Genomic DNA, 27647 nt, shown 5'->3' on the forward strand with positions numbered 1-27647 from the left:
GCATCACTGTGACTTCTGTGAAAAAAGCTATCACCAAGTTGGAAGTTTAAAAAAGCACATGTTGAAACACACCAATGAAAAACCTCATCGATGTGATGTTTGTGAAAAAACATTTAGCATTCGCGGAAAGTTAAAAACACACATGTTAACACATACCAACGAAAAAGCACATCGATGTGGCGGCATTTGTGAAAAAAGATTTAATTTAAGAGAAGGTTTGAAAGCACATATGTTGACACACTCCAATGAGAAACCTCGTCAGTGTCATATTTGTGAAAAAAGATTTTCCCATAGTGGAATTTTGAAAAGACACATGTTGACACACACGAATGAAAAACCCCACCAAAGTCATATTTGTGAAGAGATTTGCCCGGAGTGATTATTTGAAAACGCACATGCTGACACACACACTCACCGATGTGATGTTTGTTAAGTAATACTGCTTTCATAGCAAATTGATAAAAATCCAAATGAATGTTTTGAACGTATGATCTAAATTGCTCACTCGAGTAGTAGTAAAAAAAATATTGTTTATTATGTGTCCCGTTGCAATTTTTGAATGAGAACTTGCAGTTCATGCTGATTTTATAATCTGTCCCTTATGTTTAAAGCAATTGTTGCCATTACTCACAGAAATTGCAAAAATTGGCAATTGCAACTTCCAGAAATCCATTGCCAAAAGATTGTGGCAAAGGCCCAGATTTCTGTAAGTGATGAAAAGAAGTCCGTTTTTTACTTCTGTCAGAAACAGACATGAAATCTTCTGACAACCTTCTTAACACTTGTTGCAAAGGATACTTGGGCTTTCACACCATGCGTTTCAATTTTTGCAAATAATTTTCAAAAGGAAAAGATGCAAAATTGTCCAGTGCGCCATAGGTTTCAATATCATTACAAATATGCAACAAACCATGAACATTAGACACCAAATTTTCACATCCATATAACTGAGTAAAATGTTTTACAAATAAATTTAACAAGTTATTGGCATAATCACACCAACTTTTACACAAAACAGGACTTCGCAAAATAAATATCGCTACATGCAAAAGCATACAATTTTTGTTTTGTATCCAAAGCACTTTTTAAAACAATTGATCCAGTATACAACAGAAATTGGCGAAACTCAGTAGCTTTCCATCTGTCACATTCCTTTAAATAGGCCTACCATACGTCCTCTTTTTGGAGGACATGTCCTCTTTTTAAACAAAACTCAAGTTGTCCTCTGAGGACAAGGAAAAGAGCCCAACTGTCCTCGGAATTTCTGATTTACTAAATACAAATGTGACAATCACACTTTTGAAAACACCCAAATATACATCTTCAGCTGATTTTTTAAAGAATACAGGTTTTACGTTTTTTGAAAATACAAGCTTATTTTAGTGTTGTGGCGTGATAAACTTTATCCCAACTGTATACCGTATAATTTCCGAAGCTTTTATTCTTGGGGAGCCTTAAAGTATTTTTTCATGTTCACTTCAAAATTGTGTCCCCCTTTTGGGGGATGGGAATATGGTAGGCCTACTTTAAACCCCTAGGTTTTCGAGCAAACTCAGATGGTATAAAACTTCGCAAACCAAGCAATAAAGCTGAGATGGCCTTTACCTGTGAACAACTAATGCGAGTTGTTAAAGGTCCATGACACCAAAGGCCAATTAGGCGTCTTGTCACACCCAAGCATATTGAATGCATGTAATCAAGAGGAAAGTTAGACACTAGTCCAACATTAAGTGATAAAAAATGAGATACAGATAAATGATGCTCATCATCTTCCATATCAGCAAAGGACTTGTCAGTACGCAAGGGAGCATTAAAATCAGGATAAGTCATTCGATGATTATTCCAATGTTCGTGTTGGCTGCATTTGTTACAACCCGCATAGCCATTGTGTTGCTTGATGCACTTTATTAAAGATCGGGCAGGAGAATCACAGATAACAGAATATAGTTTGACACTAAAATGTTGTTTGTCATAAGTCAAACCCTTTTCTTCAATGGATTTCATTTCAGCAATAAATTCTTCCAGATATTGCTGAACAGGCTTTGGCTTACAAAGTCCATAAAAAAGACCTATTAGAAAAGGATCTGCATATGAAAGATTAGTAATCAATCCCAAAATTGGCCAAAATTGACTGCGTGTGCTTTTGAACAAAGGCAAGCCATAAATGTAGCGGTCACGTGCTTTCCAACAATCATTTTGGCACTTTGGTTTGGCTAAGCATTAAGTAATGGAAAATTTTAACTTTGCAACCATGACTTTTCGTTCCATGGAATTTATATGCTGCTTTTGCGACATATGGTATCGAGCGGTGTAACTTTACTGTTCCATGTGTTCTCATGATTCAGTAACTTTTGGAAGCACATATTCAGTGTCGTTGTTACATGTTCCCGTCTTCCTCATATGTTCCAACAGCCTGACCATAAGACAGGCTGTTGCGTAAACCGGATGTTTCGAAATAGTTGTGCAATCCATTGCAGTGCTGCAAATCTTTGCAAGCGTTTAACTTAAACAAACTAATAACTGATGTGAGTAAAAGAAGGTACTGTTCTGGAATGATCGCACGAAAAACGAGTATCAGTTTAAAAGCCAATGTTTATCGTTGATCTTTCTCTTTTCCATCGTATCCTTTCCTTGAGATAAATGAGACTCGATGTGTGTTGCGTAACCAGAATAAAAGACAAGAACTAATTGATCTTTTGTGGATCATGTCGGCTCTAAGCAGCAAGCGTTAAGAATCGTAATAATGAACTTACTCGCTACTGCAGACGACCGATACGAGCCACGAGAAGCAGAAGAAATAACGAGCTTTCAATCAAACAATAACACGCGAGCACGGGCGAGCACGCTCGTCCCCGCAAATTGGTGCATCCGATTGTGGTTCGGCCACGCATTTCAAGAAACTGCAACCAAGACACTACCGAGAACAATTGCATTCTACTCGGAGATCTACAGGAATCACGTCGCCAAGATCAAGCTGGCACATACGTTGATCGCCTTGTAAAGTAAGCGTGTTTGATATATTTCTATACTTGGCAAATTTCCCCTCTGTGCATGTTATTTACTACTATTGTGTAAACTAAATTTTGATTGACTTTGTGTCATTGGAAAACACAAGCAAGTTTGTGAAATAAAGTGTGCATGCTAAATAATTGTTTATCAATACATTGCTGCATGCTAATTTATGTGCTGCATGTGCTCGTACTGAAAATTTGAAAGAAGCACACATACCACCGTGGATCAGTTTATACAGTCAGTGACATTTGGTCGCTCAGAAAAAAGGAAAAGTGTGTCGCAAAAGGAAGGCACACTTAGTAGTGGTCCTGCAGCGAATACACGCAGCAAATTCAGAATGGCTCATTCAGCCGAAGACCCTACAACGACCAAGACCGCAGATGTCATTTTGTTCTCCACTGACGAGTCAAATTCCGAGGAGTTTCCTCCAACTGCACCAAGTTTAAATAAGGAAATTAACGAGGTTAAACAAAACATGTCGACCACGCTGTCACAACATGTAAATGATGCCTCTCAAAATTCCTTTCAAAACGAATTTAACGCCATGCGGTATTCGTTTCTAAAATTTCCTCTTCTGTGGAACGAGGACAATAAAATTGCGAGCAATTTCAAGGTGCTGCATAACTTCTTTCGGGCAAACAATAACAATCAGCCCACCAGGTGTAGCAGTTACCCACAGAATCTGGATTGTTGATGAAACTCATCACAACTCTTGTATATTATTGTGCATATTATTATTGTGATACAACGTACGATGAACTTTTGACGTCTATTCGCCAGCAATCACTTCCTTATTGCAATATCCATCCGGACAAAGACATCGTCCGCAACAACTAAACATGCTAATGTGCTTTTCCACTAATGCCAACTTCGTTTCGGACAACCAGTCCTTTTTCAACGAAGATTTAAGAAGGTAGAAACTATCTGCTTTCCAAATATTACGACGTCTATCAATGCGCATCCTTTATGCGGACAACAAGTCCCTTTTTAATGAAGATATACGAAAGTGGAAACTATCCACTTTCTCTATATTACGACGTCCAAAAAAACCTCGAGTATTACCTATCTCCTCTTCCGACGATATTTCTGTAGAAACTATCTACCACGTCGATGATTACAAAGCAACTAACGAGTGGAAACTATCTGCTCTAATGAAGATTAAACAAAAGAACTAGTTCAGTAGAAACAATCTACTCTTAAGTCGACCAAAGCAACTAGCTGAGTAGAAACTATCTGCTCTGTCGACCAATTTATACAACAAAATTGCCATTTTACTCTATCTTGAGTACAAAGGCTCGCACGAATAAGTCATTTTCTATGTGCTATAAGTCGCGTCGAGCCTTTCGCAACAATACCCTTACATATGGGTAAATAGACGAGTCAATTAACGCCGCGTGTGCAATCAAATTAACAGGTACAGCGGTTTGGCATGGGCTGTAGGGCAAAAATAACTTGCTTGAAGACATTTGTTTGTCACGTCAATTTCTGGCCAGGTTGCGGACAAGCAAGCGTTCCGAAACTACTGTCCCTATCATGTCTTCAAACGTCTGATGAAATATACATGGGTGAACATTTTTATATATATCAATCGTAATTTACACCCTCGCTCTCCCGCAAGAGTAAAGCATGTACGGCAATCGCTGCCTCTACAACTGCTATTCAGTACGGCAATCCCTGCCTCTACAACACCGATGTTTACATCGCAAGGCACGTGGAAGTTCATCGACTGCAAAGGCGAGCGTGCCGAGTTAAAGTGCACATACCTCTAGCACAATCCTCGCTCAGTTCAAAGCACAAAATCACTACACAACTATACATGCTACATGCTTGCAAGTTAAATTTGCATGTCGTTGTGTTTGAAAATTAAGTTTGCATGTTGTTGTGTTTGCAAGTTAAATTTGCATGTTGCTGTGTTTTCATGCACCCCTTGCACAATTGCCAAGTATGGAGATATTGCCGAAAATTAAAAACATTTTTTACCAATTGCGATGATAAATTTGGAAGTAAATCAATCAACGGCAGAGCACGACTGATTTTTTCGAGTCTTTATTACATTGTATGTTTGTCAATTGTACTTTTATCGTACTTGTTACACATTCAGTACGAAATTGTCATTTATATGTTTTTTTCACAGAGCCCATGGAGGGCAAGAAACAATTTTTGCTATATTTGCAATGTCATTTTATCGTGTGTAAATTCTCATCGTGCAGTACGTCTTTACCGCCATGACTCTTTACTTCCACCCTGTGTTCATATATAGAACACAGTTAAACCCTCTAGTGCCGGAGTATTTGTAGCGGTCACGTGCTTTCCAACAATCATTTTGGCACTTTGATTTGGCTAAGCATTAAGTAATGGAAAATTTTAACTTTGCAACCATGACTTTTCGTTCCATGGAATTTATATGCTGCTTTTGCGACATATGGTATCGAGCGGTGTAACTTTACTGTTCCATGTGTTCTCATGATTCAGTAACTTTTGGAAGCACATATTCAGTGTCGTTGTTACATGTTCCCGTCTTCCTCATATGTTCCAACAGCCTGACCATAAGACAGGCTGTTGCGTAAACCGGATGTTTCGAAATAGTTGTGCAATCCATTGCAGTGCTGCAAATCTTTGCAAGCGTTTAACTTAAACAAACTAATAACTGATGTGAGTAAAAGAAGGTACTGTTCTGGAATGATCGCACGAAAAACGAGTATCAGTTTAAAAGCCAATGTTTATCGTTGATCTTTCTCTTTTCCATCGTATCCTTTCCTTGAGATAAATGAGACTCGATGTGTGTTGCGTAACCAGAATAAAAGACAAGAACTAATTGATCTTTTGTGGATCATGTCGGCTCTAAGCAGCAAGCGTTAAGAATCGTAATAATGAACTTACTCGCTACTGCAGACGACCGATACGAGCCACGAGAAGCAGAAGAAATAACGAGCTTTCAATCAAACAATAACACGCGAGCACGGGCGAGCACGCTCGTCCCCGCAATTTGTATCAAAAATATTTTTTCTGGGAAAGTTGAAAGCTTACTCAATTCCTTTAAAATACAATTCTCCACACCAAAATTGGCAAAAATGGATGAGCAACCCTTAAAATACACAAAAGAGAAGACAAGGAAGCATGATAAATTTTATTAGAAGTAGCCCATGTTGTTAATTCAGCTTTCATATTTAAACAGCTTTCAGAAGAATTGTCATCCTCATCATCACTACTGTCAATACTAAAACAGTTGTCTTGCGTTTTACAAAAAGTTACATCATTACTTGTAACACAACTTAAATCCTTTGTCGAATTGTCCACTGTGATTTTACTTTTAACTTACGCGGCATTTTTAACACTACAGCGTTCTATTAAAAGCGAATCTGTAAAAACATTTTGACGTGAAGGCAACCGACGGCACTACCAGTCTGTCTTTTGGTCATGTGACTCAGATACGTCACCACAAACATTCGGGCAGGCAATTTTAAAGTTTTCCCGCCAAAACCTAGACGCCAGAGTAATTGGAAAGGTATGGGTTGCAAGGTTGCCAAAGTAAGTTATTGTAAACTGACATGGGATAAATCGAATGATATTATTGTAAACAAACGTACGTCCCATATAGCTCACTTCCTTATAACTGTGAACACAACCCCTTTGCGCCTACGTTGACGTTGCTTTTTTAAACCAACGGTTGGGCTTCGGACCGAACGCCAACATAGGTGATGAAAATATAAATACTTGGTTAAGATTCAAAACAAACAAAACGATTATGCATTTGTCTAACCAAACGTCTTGCTAATAAATTTAAAGAAACCAGGCTGTATTTACTGAAATATCAATGCGCCAATGATGGGCCAAACACCAAGAGCCAACGCCAACGAAAAATATGTTGGCCAACGTACAAAAAAATAATTTTTAAGTCAGTTAAGGGCCGCACTATCGGAACTTTTGTTAGAGTAATAACACGACAACAAAAATATAGTGTGTTTAAAAATGGTGTGCATTTATCATATAAGCTGTACACAACAAAATCTGTAGTTTTATAAATAACAAACAGATATACAGTGTAGCAAAGCGAAAGAACCTTGTGTACCTTGATACTATGCGTGAAACAATAGCATACAATGACGAAACAATAGAAAAATATGACACAACAATTGGAATTGTTGATTCTTAACTGGATGGACCATGTCGATCATACTATTAAAACATTGAATTTACTTCTCGCAATTTTTAATAAAAAATGATTGTTTGTATTCGATGGTCTGGCAGGGTATTCCAGATACACACCTAAAACTTAAAAGTCACTTCCAGGGCCGCATGCGGGCCGCGTGCTTGAGACCCCTGATGTAGATAAAATGTGGATAAAAATCGTAGACAAGTTTCAACAGGGGCGGTAAAACAAACACAAAATGCGTGGTGGTGAAAAAACGCAGTGCGCACCAATAATGGTCGAGTGATAACACATAGCTCAATGGTGCATAACGGAGATTTAAATCGGTCAAGCTAGTGTTGCAAAACAAAAGTCGTTGGTTTACATTTTTACCGATAAAAAAGGACGTCGAAAAGGACTCCTTTTTTCCTTTGTTTATCGTGCGCTGTACTAGTCGCATTCAGTGCTATCTACCCTGATGAAGACGACCTGTATAGGACGTCGAAACGTCGGAATAAACATTTGTCTAAAGAGCTCTTTAAACTTGATACTATGCCTGGCAGCAATAGCTTAAATAAGGAAATTAAACATATAATTGTTGTGAAAAAGATTATCCTGCATCTTCATAGAGAGTTCACAAAATGTAGTTCGCGGTCGCGTGGGTTCTTCAAGGTACTGCGAATGCTACTCTCACGAATTTCCAATAGGTTTGCGCTATGAGCCCTGCTGCCTCAAGATTCCTTGGAGATAAAATTCAGAAAACACCACTTGTGTAATCCTTTGACTACATTGTTGGTTTGTTTGGTTATAAGCGACAGAAACATTTCAAGAAGTTTTACTCAAATAAGAATCGCCATTAAAGAGAATACAGCAATTAGGGAAAAAGTATATAATAATTTAAAACCTATTTTAAATATTTAATACTATGTTTAATATTTCACAAACACGGTTAAAAGTATTAACTTGCATGTACGCGGCTGTGCTTTCTTTGTGGAAAAAAACAAAACGGCGGGTATTAGCATGCTGCCGTTACAAAAGATATGATTTCACATGCATATTCAAATCATCTGCGTTTACTTTGGGACTCTGTGTGGTATATGACTTTTTACATTGTTAGGCCACAAAAGCTGTAAAAATAGGTGTTTTTTCAGTCGAAGCAAATATTTTTGCGAAGATCAAATCGGTAAATTTACTGTTTATTGTGACTAGTGCACTGTTAAAAAAATTTACGTGTAAAACTACTGGAAATATTTAAAATATGCAGTAATTGTAACTGTATTTTCCGTAGTTTGTACTGCTAAAACAGTAAATGACACTGCATATTTTACCGTATTTTTTGCGTGAAATTATGAAGTAATATGTTCCGTAAATTTTACGGACGTAACCGTTTAAATATTTCTAGTAGTTTTACACGTAAATTTTTGCTAACTTTAACACATCACAAATTCAATTCAAACAAATAGTTGTTTATTTACCAACATACTGTGGCAAACAGAATGAAACACAAAAACGAAATACTGGTAACGACAGTCAATGGTTAAAGTTAGCAAAAATTTACGTACAATGCAGCAGTAAAAATCACTGGGCATACAAAGCAGCAGTAAATATGTTCAATTTTGCTTTTCTATGATTTCATGAGTTTGCCAAGTTTTAGAACTTTGTGGTTAATGCCAGCAAATCTTCGTCTCTTTTTGCTTTTTGTACCAGGCACATTTATCAGCAATGTACCTGCAAAACAGAGTCATAATGTATTTTGATGGTTATTATGCATATCATATAGCAATACTATAATACCTTTGAATAAATTCCAAAGTCGCTTCCCCATTTTTGGGATAACTCATATTGTAGATGTAGTACAGGCAAAATACACAAGACATGGCCAAGAAAAAGTTGTCAGTTGAAAACATCACAGTGTTTTCAACCACAAAACAACGATTTTTCGCACACAATTTTCATACTAAAAACAATCAGGAAGGGTGTGGGAGGGATCTCTCTGAGAATTTCTTCCATCATAAATTCATCCTGTAAATTAAAGTTGAAAAACTGTAATTAATTTAAACTGAATAGAATTGAAAGGTATTATACTTTTGCAGACCACAACAAAAAGGTATCTTGCATAACAAACCTTATAGCATTTAAACAAAACATCTGTGTCTTCCTTGAAATATGCACTTAGCAAAGACCTCCTTTCCTCTTGGGGTTTTGTTTTCACACACATTACAAAGGGCTTTTATGCGACCAACAACTGCAGCAACAGGTGGACTTTCATGTCCTTTTAATGCCCTGAAACAAACATACAAATACACATCACCTAAAGGTTGTCACTATGATGAATAAAAAAACATACTTGTAAATTTTAAGACTGCAGGAAGCCATTTGTGTTGGAAGCATATCAAATGTGTTTATTTTGTTCATTCGATTGTCATAATGTTGCAACATAAATTTTGGCTTCATCAGAAATGGCCATTCATCTAGAACTCTTTGCACAGGGACTCCCATATTGATCAGCTGCCGTTGTCGCCGATACAAAGTTTTCATTAAATCAAAAACTTGTGCATCATCAACAGTTGCCTTTTTGAATTCCATTATCAGCCAAGACTTCGATGTTTCCTCATTTTTAGCCAAATCTGGATCTGGATTCCAGTTAACCAAACCATATGGTGCTTTCATACTTCTTTTTGGGGATGATGTGGAACTACAAGAGCTAGAACCAGAGTTAATTCTTTTTTGTTTACGTACTTCATTTTCCCAGCGATAGTATAGTGATTTGTCAAAGAATTATGGCCATTTCCAATTGCAATAGTTCCAATAACATCTTTAAATGAGAGCGGGTACTTCTCAACAATCTTGACAGCAATTCTCTCCAAGTTTTTTTCTGCCCGGCCTGTCAGTAATCTAAGCACAAATATAGACAAGCATATAAAAATGGTGCTCAGCATTATATATGTATATATACACAGATATTTAAAACTTGCAGTACTGCTATCTTAAAAACTATGTGTAAAATTACACTTACTAAGTTAAGGACTATGTTTTGCAACACTGGACACTTCTTTTTAATCGGTAATTAAATCAAAAAATGTAAAAAAGTACCTTTAAAACATCTTCAATGATTTTGTGTACTAGTTGTTTAGTTTGTGTAGCAGTCGGTCTTTCTTGTTTAGTTAATGTTTCAATCATTGCTGGACAACATTTTTCCCATGGTATGTGAAAGTCGTATGCCCATTGCATAGTACCACTATCAGACAAACCACTATCTTCTGACAACGATTCAGTGCTGCTGCAGGACACATTTAAAGCTGAAATTGAGGTAAAGGGTTATTCTCAGATTTAATTACAAAGTATTAAATAGACTTACATTTAGGTGGTTTTGTGGCTTTAAGAATTCTCCTTGCTTGAACCAGATTAAACTGCTCAAGTAAATCACCAACTTCAACATGCTCAAAATCTTCCTTTTTTATACACGAAGCTTTTCTAAAAACGTTGCAGAATTTCGCAAAAGAGTGGCGTCTTTGCCCAGTTCTGGTAAAACTTTTAACAGAAAAGCATTCATTTAAAGGGTAGATACAATTTCCTGCAAAATCAACATAAAACAGATTGTTTCAACACAAATATCTTGGTTGCATTTTTGCAATAGACATAAAATGGGAATTTGCTCAAAAGGTCCTTTACTGAAACAAAAATTATTGTTGTTGGAACATTTGCTGTTACCTCATAAACACCATAATGGGGATATAAATAACCAAACTCCTTGCGATCAACCAAATACATGTTACAATTAATCATAAACAATGCCATAATAAACCCAAGGTGAAGATCACTTTCAACTTTAGATAAAGCAACATACATTGAAGTTTCAAAAAGAGTTCCTCTAATCTTTGCGGACTTAACAAACACACAATTTAAAACATCAAAACCACTATTCCTAACACTCTGAACAATTTCAGAAGAAAATGTTACATTTCCTGATGTGACTCCAATTTCAGAAGTAAAATAAAAGTTTTGAGTTGCATTACCAACCAACCGTTTGGAACTGGAACTTAGCTTCGGAGGTTTGGAAAGTATGTCTTTACGATTGTATTTAAATGTTTGAATTCTGCCATTAAGACACTCCAAACTGAACCATTTCTTTTCAATAAAATAAGATATAAAAAGCATCATGTCGTACTGCACAACACCTTCAAAAATATCATGCCCTTTATTATAGGACTAGAAGCCGAGTCGCAGGAAACATGGTTGTCATATGTAAGTTTGGTATAATGTGGTCTGACAACAGCGTGGCCATTTTTAAAATCTGAACGAGAAACACTACAATATCTACAAAAATAGTTGGAAGAACTAAAATTTGTTGTAAAGCCACCCAACCAATGACTTCCAAGATTATCACCACATATACACAACAGGCTACCACGTACGTGTAAACCAACTCCAATATCTATGCCATCATTTTCCAGTACCTTTAAATCATTCAGTAATGGCTGAAACAACTCATTTTTGGTGTCTTCATTAACAGAAGCTTCTTTGCACAAAAGAACAAGCTGGAATGTATCTATCTGTGATCGATTCCAGGGATATAAATTACCAAGTGCGTAATATACAGCTAAAATTTTATGTTTTCGCCTTGCAGAACCCAATGGGTTGGCAATTTCAAATGCATCCTGATATAAAATAAGCTGCAACTTATTTTGGAACAGAGTATTACTCTTAAACACCAATCCATCTGATATGTCATTCAAGCCACTTTCATGTTTGATGGGATTTAAACATTGTTCTTTAACCATTTCATCTTTAAACATGGTTTTAAGAGTCTGGAGAATGGAAATATACTGAAATGTAGATGACAATCCCAGTGTCATTTCCACAGGAGGAACGTAATCAAATGTTTTCTTAAAAAACTCCTCTCTAGCATAGGCAGAATGCAGTGGGCCTGATTCAAACACTTGAAACTTTAAATAAGTCTTTACTTTTTAAGTCATGCAAAATAGCAACAGCAGTTTCATCAGAAATGCCATGGTCTTTGAGTATGGAAGCAGTTAATATAGAAGTCTGAGTTGAATAATCTGACAAAATTTTGTTTAAATGAACAATTATTCTGTCAACAGTTTTTGTTGTTACTAAGTATTTGTACTGCAGCATGAAATAAAACAACACATACTCTTCAGTTACATCCTTTGGTTCCAAAGTTGAGTCCTCCTGAGATTTTTCTTCTGTGTGTGATGATATACATACTTCATCCATGACAACATCAGTGTTTAGTTCCTGGGTCCTTATACTATGACATCTGTGGACGTGGCACCCAAAAGATGAATACACTGTGTATTGTTTGTTGCAATTTTCTACTGGGCAAGTTATCTTATGTCCCTCGCGTATATGTTGTCTGCAGTGTTGGTACGCCTCTTTCGTGCTGTTTAACTTTTGCTGGCATAGCTCTAAACTACACACCAAATCCATGATATTTAATGTAAGCTGTTAACAATTAGTAATCAATATTAAGAATGATAAACTTAACTTAACAAAAAAAATAAACTTAAACACAATCTAATTTAACACAATCGGGCTAATTGGCCACGAAAGCGGCCGAAAATCGGCCACTTTTTCCGGCCGGCCCTCTTTGAAATGGCCATGTAAACGGGCTAATTTTGTTTACTCAACTGTCCAACAATAAAAAAGAAGCTTATCATATGGCAAATTTCGACCAGCAAATACTCCTTTAGTTTTTACTTGTGTACCACAAAGTTTGATTCCCACTCCCACCAGCATACCAAGATTGACGAAAAAGGCTTTATCAGACCCAGAAAGCATTTTTAAGGATGATATTAATGAAATTCGAAATGAAAGATAAGTGTTACATTTTATTTGTCAGTAATTGCCGATTTCTATTGATTCCCGATTTTTTAGCGTTGTGTGACGTAATAATCGACTGCCAGTTTGTGTGATAACGCAACGAGGTATAGTTATTTTCGTTGCTGACTTCCGTGGAGCACGGTGTTGCGTCAGTGGTCTTGGTAAGCGTGCTTACAAGTAATCGATTGTTATTGGTGAGTCAATTATAAAAATATATGTGTTGATGACTCCTAAATGTCAATCACCTAATGGGCGAATATTATTGATGTTGATTTGTCTGATATGACCTAATATTCTGCCTTACAGTAACTTTCCAGTACATTTGGACATGGTGCACGGTTATCCTCACGTGAAGCGTGACTTAATCTTGTGCTGTCGCCCAACCAAGCGTTATAGAGGCACATTGTGGTGATATATGTTATTGGATGTTTAGGTGTGTATCAGTAATTGCTGCGAATTGAGTACCCTTGCTATTTACTCTCTCCGGTTACCACAACAGTTGGAAATACTTATACTGTATTTTTTTAATTTAAAGTACAAAGTCATGTTTGGTTCAGAAACTGTTTTCCGTCGTGTCCTACCGTCCTCTTTCCTCGTGTGACGGTCCGCGCTATAACTGTGGCGTTAGAATCAATAGATTTAAATGAATTAATTGAGTCTTTTCATCAATATACTGAAAAAAAAAAAACTCATGTTTGTAAAATTTTTAAATATTTGCATCACAATAAAAGTTATTAAAAGTAAACAATAGAATAATATGACTCCACAAATACTTATCTTTATAAATATATATAAATAGCTACTAACGAGAATATGCAAATATCTCTTTGAAGTACAGCAAGTTTTCGTTAAATATGTTGTGCGGGTTTGCACCCATTATAAGTTTTTTTTTGCTTCCAATTTAACGCCTTTTTCACCAAAATAACAAAGACCTTGGAAAGAAACGAAATCGACGTCAAGTTTTACTGAATTTGCTGATTTGGCACTACAAAAAAAATGTGATCCAGTAGTGTGGCTAAGTCCAAAGCCTATGCTTTCATATGTTAGCAATGAACGGTAGATATGCGTATGTTAGCAGTGAGCCGACCACCCTCAAGCGCTTAATACGCTGTGCTTAGTACCTGTTACGGTTCGTAACAAAACATTTGTGCCAAAATGACAATTGGATGACGTCACAACAGTTGGGTTCACATTTAGTCACGTGCGCCATTGCAATCAGAATGTTTTAGCCATGGGTTCTGTAAAGGTCTTGCAATGCGGTCTATTCAGTCTCGTAATTGAAAACCCGCTCGCTTGCTTGCACGCGATCTTCACTGGACAAGGCCTTATTTGGTGTAGGTCCGCCGCTGTTACGCTCTGTTGTTATTACGCTTCGTTGCATTTCCGGTTGCTGGGCGTCGCCTCGCCTCCGATTGTGCATCGCTCCCAATTCTTGTCATTGAGTAGATCGCTATTTCTCTAAGTAATTTCTTTGTTAAGATCGCACGATTTTCCAAGCTGTACTGACATTTCTGTAAATCTTGCAAAAGGCTCTTCTGGTGTATATAATCTGCGGCCTTGCTGCTCAAAGGCAGATCTTGTTGTGTCGTATTCCTCCCGTATGCTATTAACATCTAACGTGTGTCAGATCTAATGCCGAATTCATATCTTGTAAATACATCCTATAGTAATCAGAAAGCAGTTGTGCCTTGTTACAGAGGTGTTTTGAGATTAGACTCATTACAGCAATAAAATAAGAACTCACGTGCGATCTAATTGCATTGAGTATTTGTTATCTGTTGGCAGCCCGATCAGCTCACACTATAATCAAATAGGTTCTTAGGCAATAGGTCGCAACATTTCTGGTGCCCCAAGAGGTTTTTATCGCTGTTTGTGTGGTTGTTTTGTTATCGCGATTCTTTGTGGCAATTAGAAGGTGTGTTTTCGAGTTTTCTAGGTTTTTCTGTTAATAGGTCACTTGTTACGATTTACTGTTTCGTGCAGTGCCCTTGAACATTGTGACATCTAGGATACCAGTGGATTCTGCAGATCCATTTGCAAAAACTGGGCGACAAAGAAAATTATAAATATATAAAATCAACATAAAAATTGCTTGCATGTATATAGGGCAGGCCTAGTCGTGAAATAATAGGAAGTCACCTACGTCACAAAATTCGGAATGTACAAAAACAACGGGCATTGTTCAAACAGGCCTTACAACGCTCTTATTTAAACTCTTGCGTTGAAGGCAGGGGCAGAGCCGCCTTCGCACGCGATGGGCTTTTAGTGGGACTTTAATGGAAAATTTTGCGATGGACAAAACCATATTAGGCTATCTTGCAACGCTTCAACGCACCGTTGCTCGTGGGAAATCTGGGCTGTAGCCGTTTGTGTTTCCGCTGACCTTTCAAATTTCTTTAGGTGGCTCGCACCTACCTTAATTGGATAAATCGTCATTTCTCAAAGTAATCTTTTTGGTAATATCGCACGGTTTCCCAAATATGCGGACATTTTCGGTAATCAAGGTAGACCTGTCTACTATGCATAACGTGTATGTTTTCTGCGGAAATCAGTTTTTTGGGGCTAATGTCTCAGTTGTGCATACGAAATTATCTTTTGCAAATACGGCCTCTAAAAAGTGTTACAATAAAACGTCAAATAGCCAATGTTAATGACACGAAATTATTTGTTTTATTACTTTGACTGGAATTAATTGTTGTTTCATTCTTCACAGTAGGCATGTGTGATGCCTCCTGTGTCAAACGGATTAAATTTGTTTGTGTTTTGTTTTACCTTGTTGTGTCGTTTTCCTAAGCAGGTGGAGTCGTCCCAACACGCCCATTTCTAAGATGAAGTGATCACAGACTCATCCAATGTCAATGAAATAATAAACAGAAGTTAAATGTCAATACGTAATGAAAAAGATCGACGTGCACACTTCAGTTATTCCCAGTATTTTTAGTAAAGTTTTTTTGCGAAGTTTACACCCAAAGCGTCCGTGTTCTATGATTTCCCTACATTGTTTTCATTACTTTCGACAGTGAAATTGTAATATCTTACTCTAATATGTTGCTAACCTGTAAATTTTTTTTAGCGTGCATGAATAATAATAATTAATGCGTTTGTACCGCAAACTCGTAAGTTTATTGCCGTAACCAACTTTATCATTCTTATCTATACTACACCCACTAAGGTCATATTCCAATTGCGATTTGTGAATTTATGATGACTAAAATTTAATTGATAATGTTTTCTTTTTGGCATACTTGTTTTCAAACTTTTCATTCATTATTTCCCCTTTTTCAGAAAATACCATTCACTTTTCGATAAAGGACGGACATAAAGCGCGGTTAATTTAGCACCAAATTTTGACGCAACATCGGACATGTTAGCAGCGCGTCATTTATCACCCAGAACAATTCTGGAAGAATTGAGTAGTTCTGACGTGGATTTGGCTGCGCGTGACCTCCAACCGAGATCATTCATTGTTGCACATGAGACAATGTAACACGCTGGAAGATATCCGAACACAGCAAAGCAAACCTCATCACCGGAACAAACTTTTCTTGCATTCATTGGACAAGAAAAAGGCGGAAAATTTGATGCCTCACTTGCTCGCAGTCACAGGCGGTCGTAAAACTTTTCCGCACCTTTGTTGCCATAGAAACGCGTCAACAGGCAAACACAAGCTTCTTTAGAACACTGGATTTTGACGGCTACTGGAGCTACAGTCAATTTTAAGATTAATTACCCTGCATGTGATCGATGACTAACGATATGTTATCGATAACACGTCCAATGACATAACGACCATTTTGCGAGGTTTAGAGGTTTGGCTGTTGGAAAAGTTCACTCTCAAGACTGTGACAGCTATAAAGACTCTGCGAGTCTCCTTTGAAGCGGTGGAAAGGTGTTACGTCATTTTATGACATAACACGGTATATAAGTCAAAGGAACATTTGAAATAAGCAACAAGAACTTGGTCACACAAATAGCCACAAACGCCATGAACACTCGGAACCCTCATCTTCATCCCTTTTATATTCGGAAATGTAGTAAAGAGCATTTGTCCATTCAGCATCTCTAGGTGAATGGTCCTTTGTTTTTAGATCAACGTCTTTCAAAACGCGATTTCGTAATATTTGGATTGTATGCAATGTTTTATGATTCGCAAGAACTGCTAACTAAAGTCGAATTATCAGTGCCAATTCAAGTGTAACTGGGAACTTCTTCACTCGAGTAATGCCTTTCTCTCTCTTTTTTCAAATATCGCTCTCTCGTTTTCAGTATATATGAACTGTAAGAATTGGAGTCAAAACTTCACTGTGCATTTTCTCGTTTAGTAGTTAGCTGAATTTCGTGTCTCTAAATTTCTGATCCGGTCTTTTGTTAAATATAATTCTAATCATATAAAATGCAGTGGCGTTGCTCTTTACTTCAGGATAGGCAACTGAGAAAGATAAGACTTATTACAAAAAAATAGAACTCACGAGCGACCTATTTTAATACGTAGCAATACTCACTTGACAGTCCGATTAGCTCACACTTTAATCAAATAAATTCTTAATAATAGGTCGCAACAGCCAGTCAACATTAAAGCAAGTGATACACATGAAAGCGACACGGCATTGTGTAGTCTTGTCTAACCAATACCCCGTAACCTTTAGAAATCCGTTCAGATTTTTCGCAATACATTCTCTAATAATCCCCTAATGTGTGTTATATGCGTAGAACAACTCTGATATTTAAAAACTTCCTGTGATCAAAAACGTGCTGTATAATGTTTACCACCGATTGTTTTAAAACGTTTCAAAAATATCAGTATTAAATGACAAACAACTTACCGACGCAAACATGAAAGGGAAAACCAAACTAGCGAGAAATGTGCGGCAGGCATGTGGAGTGTTACATCCTGCAGGGGATGTTGGCCTGCAACGTTATGTGTTTGATCTACCTTTTTACTAATTCGTTGATACCCACTCTAAATCGTTTTGCTCTGCGACGAGCAAACAATCGCATTTTGTCATCTTATCAGTTGTCTTGCACCACTGTATAGGAGAAAAAAATTGAAGCTAAAGGGATGTTTTTCTGTTTTCGCACCACCAGTTTCTACACCGGACTTTTTATTACATCATTTAAGAAATATGACTGATGCTTTAGCGGTCAGTAGCATTAGCAACATTTGCACGACATCAGCAGTGGCGTTGAAACATCGAGGAAACTAATTGCAGCAGTTGATACAGAGTAGCACGATAGTTTTTTTTCTGCTGTTACAGTGTTGGCGAAACAAGCTTAATATCATCACAAGCAATAAATTTCCACTTGCAGGACAGCAACATAAATGTTAAACAGACTTTTTATTGCTATACGTCTATTTTTTATTGTGCTATTTCAAAAACCTACGATGCTGTCGGTGAGTGCGACGATGTAACGGGACGGTTGATTGCCAAATAGGAGAAATGTAAATTACTTCTGAGCATTAATTCCTTTCGTGCTCTCTGCTGCGTCTATTTAACCGTTCCCGTAGTGTGAATTCGTCGCACTCACCGAACGGTATAGCATATACTACGCCCCTTGTTGCATTTTTTTCTGTGTGCGACAGCATCGAAGTCCCACCGCCTGGACCTGTTTAGATAAAGTGTCTAACATCAAAATAGGGTAGCCGTTCAACCTAGTCTATTGTCAAACGGATTGCCTGCCCTCTTAGTGTGTTTAGCACAGTTATCTTTTGAGATAGAGAGGGTTTAAAATGTTAACTGTGTAGATCATGCGTAATGCTCGTCGGTTTGTGGTACACGCACGTAGAAAGTCCACCCATTAAAGTACGACCGGGTTTTGCTTTGCAACTCTACCGTGAATACGATTCTTGCTGTTTTAGTGAGGCAAAGACAGTATGTAGACAGCGTGCCGTCCACGTTGTTGCCAATATCTTGGTGCTTGGGTGGAGATTTCACTGGTTAAAGCGTTCTAATGGTTATAAGTTGTCCCCTCTATACTAAACTACACTTTTTATCACCATGTTTGGTGCTATAAGGACGATTGTGTTGTGGGCGGTGGAAACACTGGGTAAATTATTTTGACTAAAGAGTAAACTGTTACCTTGTTTTAAACATTAGATTTCAATATTTAGTTGTTTAACCAATAAGATGAAAATCCAACAAACTAGCAGAAAAAAGTTTAATAAAGATGGACATTTGGAAACACAGAAGTCAAATTATAATATTGGGAAGAAAACTTATCGATGCGATGTTTGTGAAAAAAGTTTTAGCCGAAGTGGACATTTGAAAAGACACATGTTGACACATACTAAAGAGAAACCCCATCAATGTCATGTTTGTGAGAAAAGATTTATCCAAAGTGGACATTTAAAAAGACACATGTTGACACATACTAAGGAGAAACCCCATCAATGTCATATTTGTAAGAAAAGATTTGCTTTGGGTTCACATTTGAAAAGACACATGATGACACATACCAACGAAAAACCTTATCGATGTGACGTTTGTGAAAAACGATTTGGTGAAGGTAGTCATTTAAAGATACATATGTTGACACACACCAATGAAAAACCTTATCGATGTGAACTTTGTGAAAAAAGCTTTGTCCAAGGTGGAAATTTAAAAACACACATGTTGACACACGCAAACACCAGAGAGAAACCTCATCTATGGCTTGTTTGTAAAAAAGGATTTGCCAAAGGTGGAGGTTTGAAAAGACATATGTTGACACATACCAAAGAAAAACCTCATCTATGTCTTATTTGTAAAAAAAGATTTGCCCAAGCTGGAGATTTAAAAAGACACATGTTACTACACACTAATGAGAAACCTCACCGATGTAAAGTTTGTGAAAAAAACTTTGCAAGAGGTGGGCATTTGAAATCACACATGTTGACACACACCGGACAGAAACCTTATCGATGCGATGTTTGTGCAAAAAGCTTTGCCCGAAGAGGAGTTCTGAAAAGACACATGTTGATCCACACAGTTAAAGAGTAGTTTTAAAGACACATGTCGGCGCACATTATTAAGAAATCTCATCGTCTACACTACAACAAAAGTTGCTTGAAGATTACCATGAATGGACATTTAAGTGCATTTTGTTTGTGAGAAGTTTTGTCATATTTTGATCCTACCAGCAAATACATTTTATCCGACATTTGTGAAAAAAAGTCTCAATTTATTGCGATAACGCAAGTTGAATAAGCAAAGTTTAACGCAAGTTGGAATGAGCAGTTTGCTAATTAACACTCCAGATTTCCATGGGAATTTGATGAAACTAGAAGTTATTTCGCTTGTTAAAAGAAAGCATAGCGTAACCAAAGCAGTAAAGCAATCCCAAAGCCAGAAATAGCTGCACAACATTAAAACGTTAAAGTGAAGGTCACAGTTAGGGACGTTTGCGTGATCATATTCACAACAAGTGCTTAAAGTTTAGGTGTAGCATTTCTGACCTAAAGGGCCTGTGCACATCAACACAAAAGAAGAACATTTGGGGTAAAGAACGGGTTAAATTTACCCAAAAGTTAAAAAATACTTTGGAGCACTCAGTGATACACCAAGCAACAATGCAAGGTCATGAGTTGTTAATTTAAGTTTCAAAGTTTACCGTTGGGTCATATATATCATCTGTGTATTTTTTTAATAAGCACTCATTTTGACCAAATGTCTGAAACAAAACCTCGCTGGGTAACAAACAAGCGGACAAAATAACATGTGTCTGTTTTGGAAGGGGGAGCCACAATTACTTGTACGATACGCGTATCCTGTCTTTGTACCATGATGACCTAACGGGTACCAAGCACTTATTGACAAGTTGGGACCTAGAAGCTAGCCACCCATTTTAGGGAAAGAGGGTTCAACAGAAAAATAAACTACCCAAAGAAACCCTGTTAGATAGTTTCAGGCACAGGAAGAAAGGGTGCAGCAGAAAACGTAGTGACGATATTAAACAATATGTAGTTTTAATACATTACTCGAAAAAAGGCACAAAAATACAAAAAGGTAAATAAATAAAAAATTAAAATGAAATTCAAAACGAATTTATGGGTTATCGCGTCTTAGGGTGCTCGCCGATGACAGCTGCCCGCGGAAACATCTGCAGCAAATCCAGTTAAAATTGCAGTATGCGTGACATCATGCAGGAAAATCTGTTAGTAGAAGTGGCACTATAGTGACGGTGAATAACGCTACTAGGCAATCAGTGTACAGTCATCAACAACTTAAAACGCATGCAGGTGGTTTGGCACTGTAGAACCTTGGTTGCCTACGGCGTAGCTTTTAGGAACAAAGTACAGGTGTTTTGATAATTATAACAAGATAGTTACATAATTCACATCAGTGGTATCAAGACTATATAGTGTAAAAGATATGGAGTAAAGTGATTTGCGAACATTCTTGCGCTCGATGCTATGTCTAATTGACTGCTGACTTTGTGTTGTGCGGTAGAACTTTAAAGGAGCTGGCACAAGTTTGCGATGTTAGGTTATTTACGAAATTGTTAAATATATATCTGGAAGTGTATTAATATTATACTTAATACATAAACAAGGAGGTTTCAAGATGGAATAGCTCCTAGGTTGAAAGATTGAGAGTTTTCCTTCATTACTTTGGTCAGATCACTTTTATGTTTATACCAAATACAAGTGCAGACTGTTTATCAGAATTTTGGGTCTGGAAAAAATACTTTTTTGTGATTGCTATCTCCATTGTCACATCACAACACCCATAAACACTGCAATTTATAGAGCTTTATTTCAACCTTGGTACAATAGAAAATGTATCTCTTTGTTGCTACTTTTACAAAACTTCATTGTGATTTAAGGACTGTAACCGCTGATTGAAATGTCGCCCAAAAATATATTAACATATAATGCAAGAAACGAAAAGCATCGAAAAATTACGTTTGGGGTCCGCTGGCGTATAAAGCTTATGAAAGGGGTCCTTGTCTACAAAAAGTTTGGAAACTACTGATAGCCAGTTATTAATATTGAGATTTACTTGTTCGCACTGCAGTGTGCTTTTGGATTTAGCTGATAATATATGGTTGTGTCATCAGCAAACATTAATGGCAATCCAAATTTTAGACCATTAGCGAAGTCATTTGTGTAAATAATAGGGGGACCTAATTGAGAACCTTGTGGTACACCTAGAGCAGGGGTGGCCAACCGGTCAAAGAAGAGTCACCTTTTTTACTGTGTTACCACAAAGATCTACATTATTAATCAATCTATGCTCAGGACTTGGCGTCCCCTCGCTTTGATGGACGTGAGTTTATTTCTTCTGATGGCATCCCTCTCTAGCATCAGAAGAGGAACACCACACTGTGGCCTGGTGGCGTCTGTCCATCTCTTTGTTGGGCGTCCGCTTCTCCTAGCTTTACCAACGTCTTGCTTGTAGCTGAGATTTATGAGTTTACTGCTTCTGGCAACATGCCCGAACCATCGAAGTCTCCTTGCCGACACCACATCTTCTATGGTTTCGGTCATGCTCAGCGTGTTTCGAACATGGTCATTGCTGAGTCTGTCCCTCCGTGTCACTCTCAAGACTGTTTTGGGACATTTTATTTCAAACACTAGCAGAGCTCTTATCTTGTTCTCTGAGAGTCCACGACTCAGAACCAAAGCCTTACATGACCTAAGTTTTAGGGTTCTGGAGACATGATTGCGCATTTCGAAGGGTTTAACTTCAGGCCCCATTTTCTGCAGGCTTTTTCGAGTTCGATGGTTGATAATATTAGTTTTTCGAACACAGTTGATATTAGCGTAGTGACGTCTGCGTACTATGTCAATTGACATGTCGTCTTTCAGTTTGAACTCTTTGTCCAGGCTTTTGATGTCCTTCATTATATGCTCCAGGAATATAATGAACAGTCTCGGTGACATATTGCAACATTGTCTCACTCCCACATTAACTGGAAACCAGTCCGTAAGTTGTCCTCTTGCGTTGACCGCACATCTTGTGTCATTTTCATAATTCTGATATATTGTAAGGGAATTCCGATTTGGACAAGCATCTTCCAGAGCGCCTCCCTCCATATTGTATCGAAGGCGGACTTGAAGTCGAATAAGTTGAGGTGCAATGGGACTTGTTGTACCCTTGCCTTCTCAATTATCTGTCTTGTTATGAAAATTGCACCAGTGATTTGCCTATAATTTTGTTGTCGCAACAAGGCATTATTGCAAAAATGACAATTAATTTACGTCACAAGACCTTGGTTATGAGGAAGTCACTTTAGCAAGGTTTAGAGAGGGTTTCAAATCGCCTTGCAGCACTTTTATTGAAAAACTTCATTTTGAAGGTATATTAGGTTCGTACGCAATTCTATGCGATAATGGAAAATTTATTTTCCGTGCCAGCATTTGACATAAGCATATGGTTAGCACACAACGTTTTAATGTAGTAGTTTATCTGTTGTTTTAAGTCAGTGCTTTTTTATTTGAGTTAATCGCCATTTCTTTAAAGTAATCTTTACTACGGTTTCGCAATTCCCGTCCATATGTTTGAAGGCTCCAGCTAAACCTTCTGCAGTGTATATAACCTCTGTATTTCTGTGGTAAAACAGTTCTTATTGGTGAAAAAGGAATTTGTACATTCTGCGTGCTCAGTCTTTGCGGGTTCGTAAAATGGTTGTCGCGATTTTGGAAAAGAAAATTAGCTTCTGTTTTTTTTTTTGGTCGCCTTTCAACAAACAACTTTTGAGTTTTAACTAACGTATTCTACGCCACCCGTATAGTGAAGCAGTTTCATACAAGCAAAGGAATGGGAATACTTGAAACCTAAACTACACAACAACAAAGCGTACAATAAACGACAGGGGCTCTTGGTCCAAATAATTAATTGAGTGTCCTATCCTATGGTTTCTTCCCATGTAACAGAAACATTCAGCAGTTAGACAGGAGTCTGATGAAAGACGGTGTATTCTTGACAACTCTCCACGAAGGGAAAACACAGCTCGTGAATTTGATAATTAAATCAGTAATAAGCAAACATATACTTGCAGCGATCAGACGCGTTTTACGCGACGAATCCTTCCAGGTCCTAAAGGTGTAGAAAATTTAGGCACATTATGCCTGGCAGCAATAGCTTATTTCCGGTCACCTGTGTTCTGCTGAAAGACGTTGCCACAATTACACGATCAACTGACAAATGATGTGTCCCTGAGAGCCTGTCTATCCAAGCGACAAGTCTGTCGACATCTAGGCAAATCAGAGACGTCTGTGCGGTTTGACAAAAATGATCAATATCTAACAAAACAGTCAAGAGAAAACCAATTGTTATTTATTATTTGTCCCATAATCGCGTGACGCAATAAAAATACCACTTAGTATACACTAAACAGCGATATACTGCACCGCAAACTATGGCGTGCTTCTGTTAGAGTTCGTTATGATCATGATTCAGTAGGGATAAAGCACGTTAAATGGGTAATCCGGTTCTGCCATTGACAGGTTAGTTCCTGTGCTTGTTCTGTCGTGGGCTCGCTGTTTGCATCAACATAATTCTAATACACCGCGTAGCAGGTTATCAAATACTGTGTGCGATAATAGATCTATTGTTGATTGCACTGTGCACAGTATGAAACATAGGGGCATGTTGGTACTACAGTAGGGTTGCCATATTTTATGAAACACAATCCCTGACAAAATTTATCTCGGTTGCGTGAACCCAGCTTTTCTCAAACTTCAAGTCTAAATGTGTTGACGTAAGTCTGAGTGTGTATTTCAAAAAAACGAAAGTTGATTGCAGGATTTTAGCTAGTTATGCAAAATTGCGCATAACAATGATCCAAATCTGACATCACAGACAGGACAAAAACATTACAATTGTGCGCGAACAATTGCATTTTTTTAGTTGCATGCAATAAAGCTTATTGTTTAACAATGGAGACGGTCGATTCTCACTTGAACTTTGATTTCAACTTAGGAGTCTCAAACTTTTTGTGGGCCAGAAACATTTTTACGTTAATAAAGGGCCGTATCTATGGCCGTACTATTGGAACTTTTTTGTAAAAGTAATATGAACAAAAACATTATGTGCTAAAACTGTTGTGCGTTTATGCCATTTCATGTACATGAAACATTTGTAATGCAAGAAACAGATACACAGTGTAGTAAACTAAAAAACAAGTGCAATGAACTGCTATGTGTGGCACATCGGTTGCGGAGCACTGCCCTGAAGGACCGCGGATCCCAGTCTGAGAACCGCTGCGTTGATCATTTTTGCGATCCAAACACTACTATACCGGAATAAATTAGAATTTTGGGAAGTCACACGGAAAGCGACATGAGAAAACGTTACATACGATACTCTGATCCTTGTTAATTAACTTTCTGCGCACGCTTCTGTTTAGTTAAGTTCTTTTTTAACCAAAAAAAATAAAAGATGGGAGTCACTATGAGCTTTTTAAATTTGAAGAAAAATGCCACTGTAAAAATGTTCCACTGTAAAAATGCCACTATAAAAATGACTTTTAGTTGTTTGTTAGTTCCCTGCATATTAGGTACACAGTTAAATCAAATTTTCCACGTTCTCATGTAGCTTCGAATGCCGTGTTTTTTCTGAAACGCGGATTTTTATTTGTGTATTTAACGCATATTGTTAAACATCTAGTAACAAACAGGTTTTGGTACGCGCGCACACACATCAAACAGTAACAGGTACGCTAACCTGCGCGCCGCCAGTTTACCTCTTATCGTTTCATGGTATAGACGCGGTTGTAGCTATCTACTAGAAACTTTCTCCGTTGGTACATTAATTTTATAACATATACAAATATTTTTTCTTGAATTCCGGACTTTTAGGTACATTTTACCATTTCTCCCTGACGCAGAATTAAACACTAAATTCCCGGACATGTCAGGGAAAATCCGGACGAATGGCAACCCTATACTACAGTAGTTCAGCACACAGAAGGTATTCTGGCATGCTTAACTTAGTTTGAATGTGACCGGTTTTTGCAGAGCATCGGGACCATAATGAACAGACTAGAGCTGTACCAACAGTCACGTTTGAATGGTTTGCCTCAGTTACATTGTATTTAAATCACACTGTTCCGTTTTCTTTTCGTTCTGCATCGTATGGTTTACATTTTGCAGTTGCAGACTGCGGAATATCCGATCAGTATTCTTGCTCAATTCGTCGGCTCCTTTTTATTTCAGGTCAGTTTTGTGCCAATGCGGTGAACAAATTGTTTGAATATGATGAAGTGACTTGAGGATCTGCCACAAACACTCGATTAAAACGAAACCAACCTTCTTTGTACAGATACCGAAATTCTCAATCATACGATTTAGGATTTGACTCGATGTTGGACGATGACAAAGAAATTAATAGACATATACAAGAATTGGATAAAAACATGGATCTAGTTATGCTGCTTGATTACCTTCAGGAGTCTCTCATACTCTGTTTAGCGTTAATCATCAAAAACATTTTTTTACCGCGATTATGCCAAACTGTGGGGATGTTTTGAAACAAAATGATATACTTTTTGTGTTAGGATCTACTGTGTTGCGATTGGGATGTTGTAAGCAATTTTGCTTATTTGAACAAAAGATTTTACAATCGAAAATCCCTGAATGATGATCAGGAGAAGAAAAAGCGCTTTGTCCAAAATTGTAAGCAGGCCCAAACCCGAAAGTACCAAAACAGAAAACCGGTCCAACTTTCGACTTTGGCGGTTTCTCTACCCGTCCAATTGACAGAAAGAACAATTAATTTTAGCGAAAGCTTCGTAGTTTCCTGATTTCGCCGCTGCTATCTAGCTTACTCAGCAAACTGCAGCTGCAAGATAAGCGTCAGGTAATCAAAATCGTTGCTTAAAAAAACGGGGAAGAATTTCTAAAAGACTGATCGCCTCTCTGAAGCTGCGCAATGTCACGAATGCACTAAAGTTGGTAACTGCAGAAGGCATAAATTGTGGCAAGTAACAAATTATGTTTACTTTAATAATTGGATTACCATTGATCATAATTGGATTACCATTGATCTATTGTGTGTTGCATACTATTACGCGTTTGACGGGTCGAAACTGCAAGTTATTTTAAAATTAACAAAGTTAACAGAAACAATACAACATTAAACGTTTTTAACCATCTTTTACTCAACATTAAACGTTTTTAACCAGTTTTATGCAATAACAGTTGCATTTAGTACAGTTAACACTTAGAAACAAAAGGCAACCAGCGTCGTAGCCGGAACGCAACTTTCCGATTGTTATCGCATAAAACTCCTCATTAAACCCTTGTTACGTCACAATTGGCGATTAGATCACAAGCGAATACAAGAGATGAAAGGCTCACGGCTTTAAGATAACGATTCCCTGTTATCACGCAGCGGTAAACGGAACGATTTGGGTCTGTTTAATTTACGCACAACTTTTTAAAAGAGGGGGGTCCGGACCCATACCAGCATATATGCTTTGAAATCAGCAGTGGCTGACTAAATGAAATCAAGGTCTTTTGCCATCCCGTCCGTAGAAGAGTGCGAATAAACGAAAATAAACTACATTTAGTACCACCATACTGCTATAGGCGTTTTTTTTGCCTTTCGCACTAAATCCGAAACATGCGATGTTAAAACACATACGGCTCGTTTTGCGCACTGTACTATAGGAAACTACACACAATATGTTGAACAAACTTCTATGCACTGAACCGTGAAGGAGGACGAAGGAAAAGCCA

At 37.6% G+C, this 27647-nt stretch overlaps 1 protein-coding gene and 2 long non-coding RNA genes across 3 annotated transcripts; all 3 read left to right on the forward strand.

Moving 5' to 3' along the window:
• Positions 1-376: 376 nt before the first annotated feature.
• Positions 377-7586, forward strand: LOC145219065 (uncharacterized). Its single transcript, XR_013857842.1, has 2 exons — positions 377-3002; positions 5147-7586. It is a non-coding gene; the product is annotated as an uncharacterized LOC145219065 (long non-coding RNA).
• A 4074-nt stretch (positions 7587-11660) lies between these two features.
• LOC145219054 (uncharacterized) lies at positions 11661-13109 on the forward strand. The gene is made up of 2 exons (XR_013857832.1): positions 11661-11726; positions 12304-13109. It is a non-coding gene; the product is annotated as an uncharacterized LOC145219054 (long non-coding RNA).
• Positions 13110-16179: 3070 nt separating this feature from the next.
• LOC145218980 (uncharacterized) lies at positions 16180-25821 on the forward strand. The gene is made up of 2 exons (XM_080086397.1): positions 16180-22890; positions 22956-25821. The coding sequence occupies exon 1, from the start codon at positions 19111-19113 to the stop codon at positions 19960-19962; it is 852 nt and encodes a 283-aa protein (XP_079942523.1). The 5' UTR covers positions 16180-19110; the 3' UTR covers positions 19963-22890; positions 22956-25821.
• The last annotated feature ends 1826 nt before the right edge of the window (positions 25822-27647 follow it).

The sequence above is a fragment of the Phallusia mammillata genome, chromosome 3, assembly GCF_965637545.1.
Source record: "Phallusia mammillata chromosome 3, kaPhaMamm4.hap1.1, whole genome shotgun sequence".
Taxonomy (NCBI): domain Eukaryota; kingdom Metazoa; phylum Chordata; class Ascidiacea; order Phlebobranchia; family Ascidiidae; genus Phallusia; species Phallusia mammillata.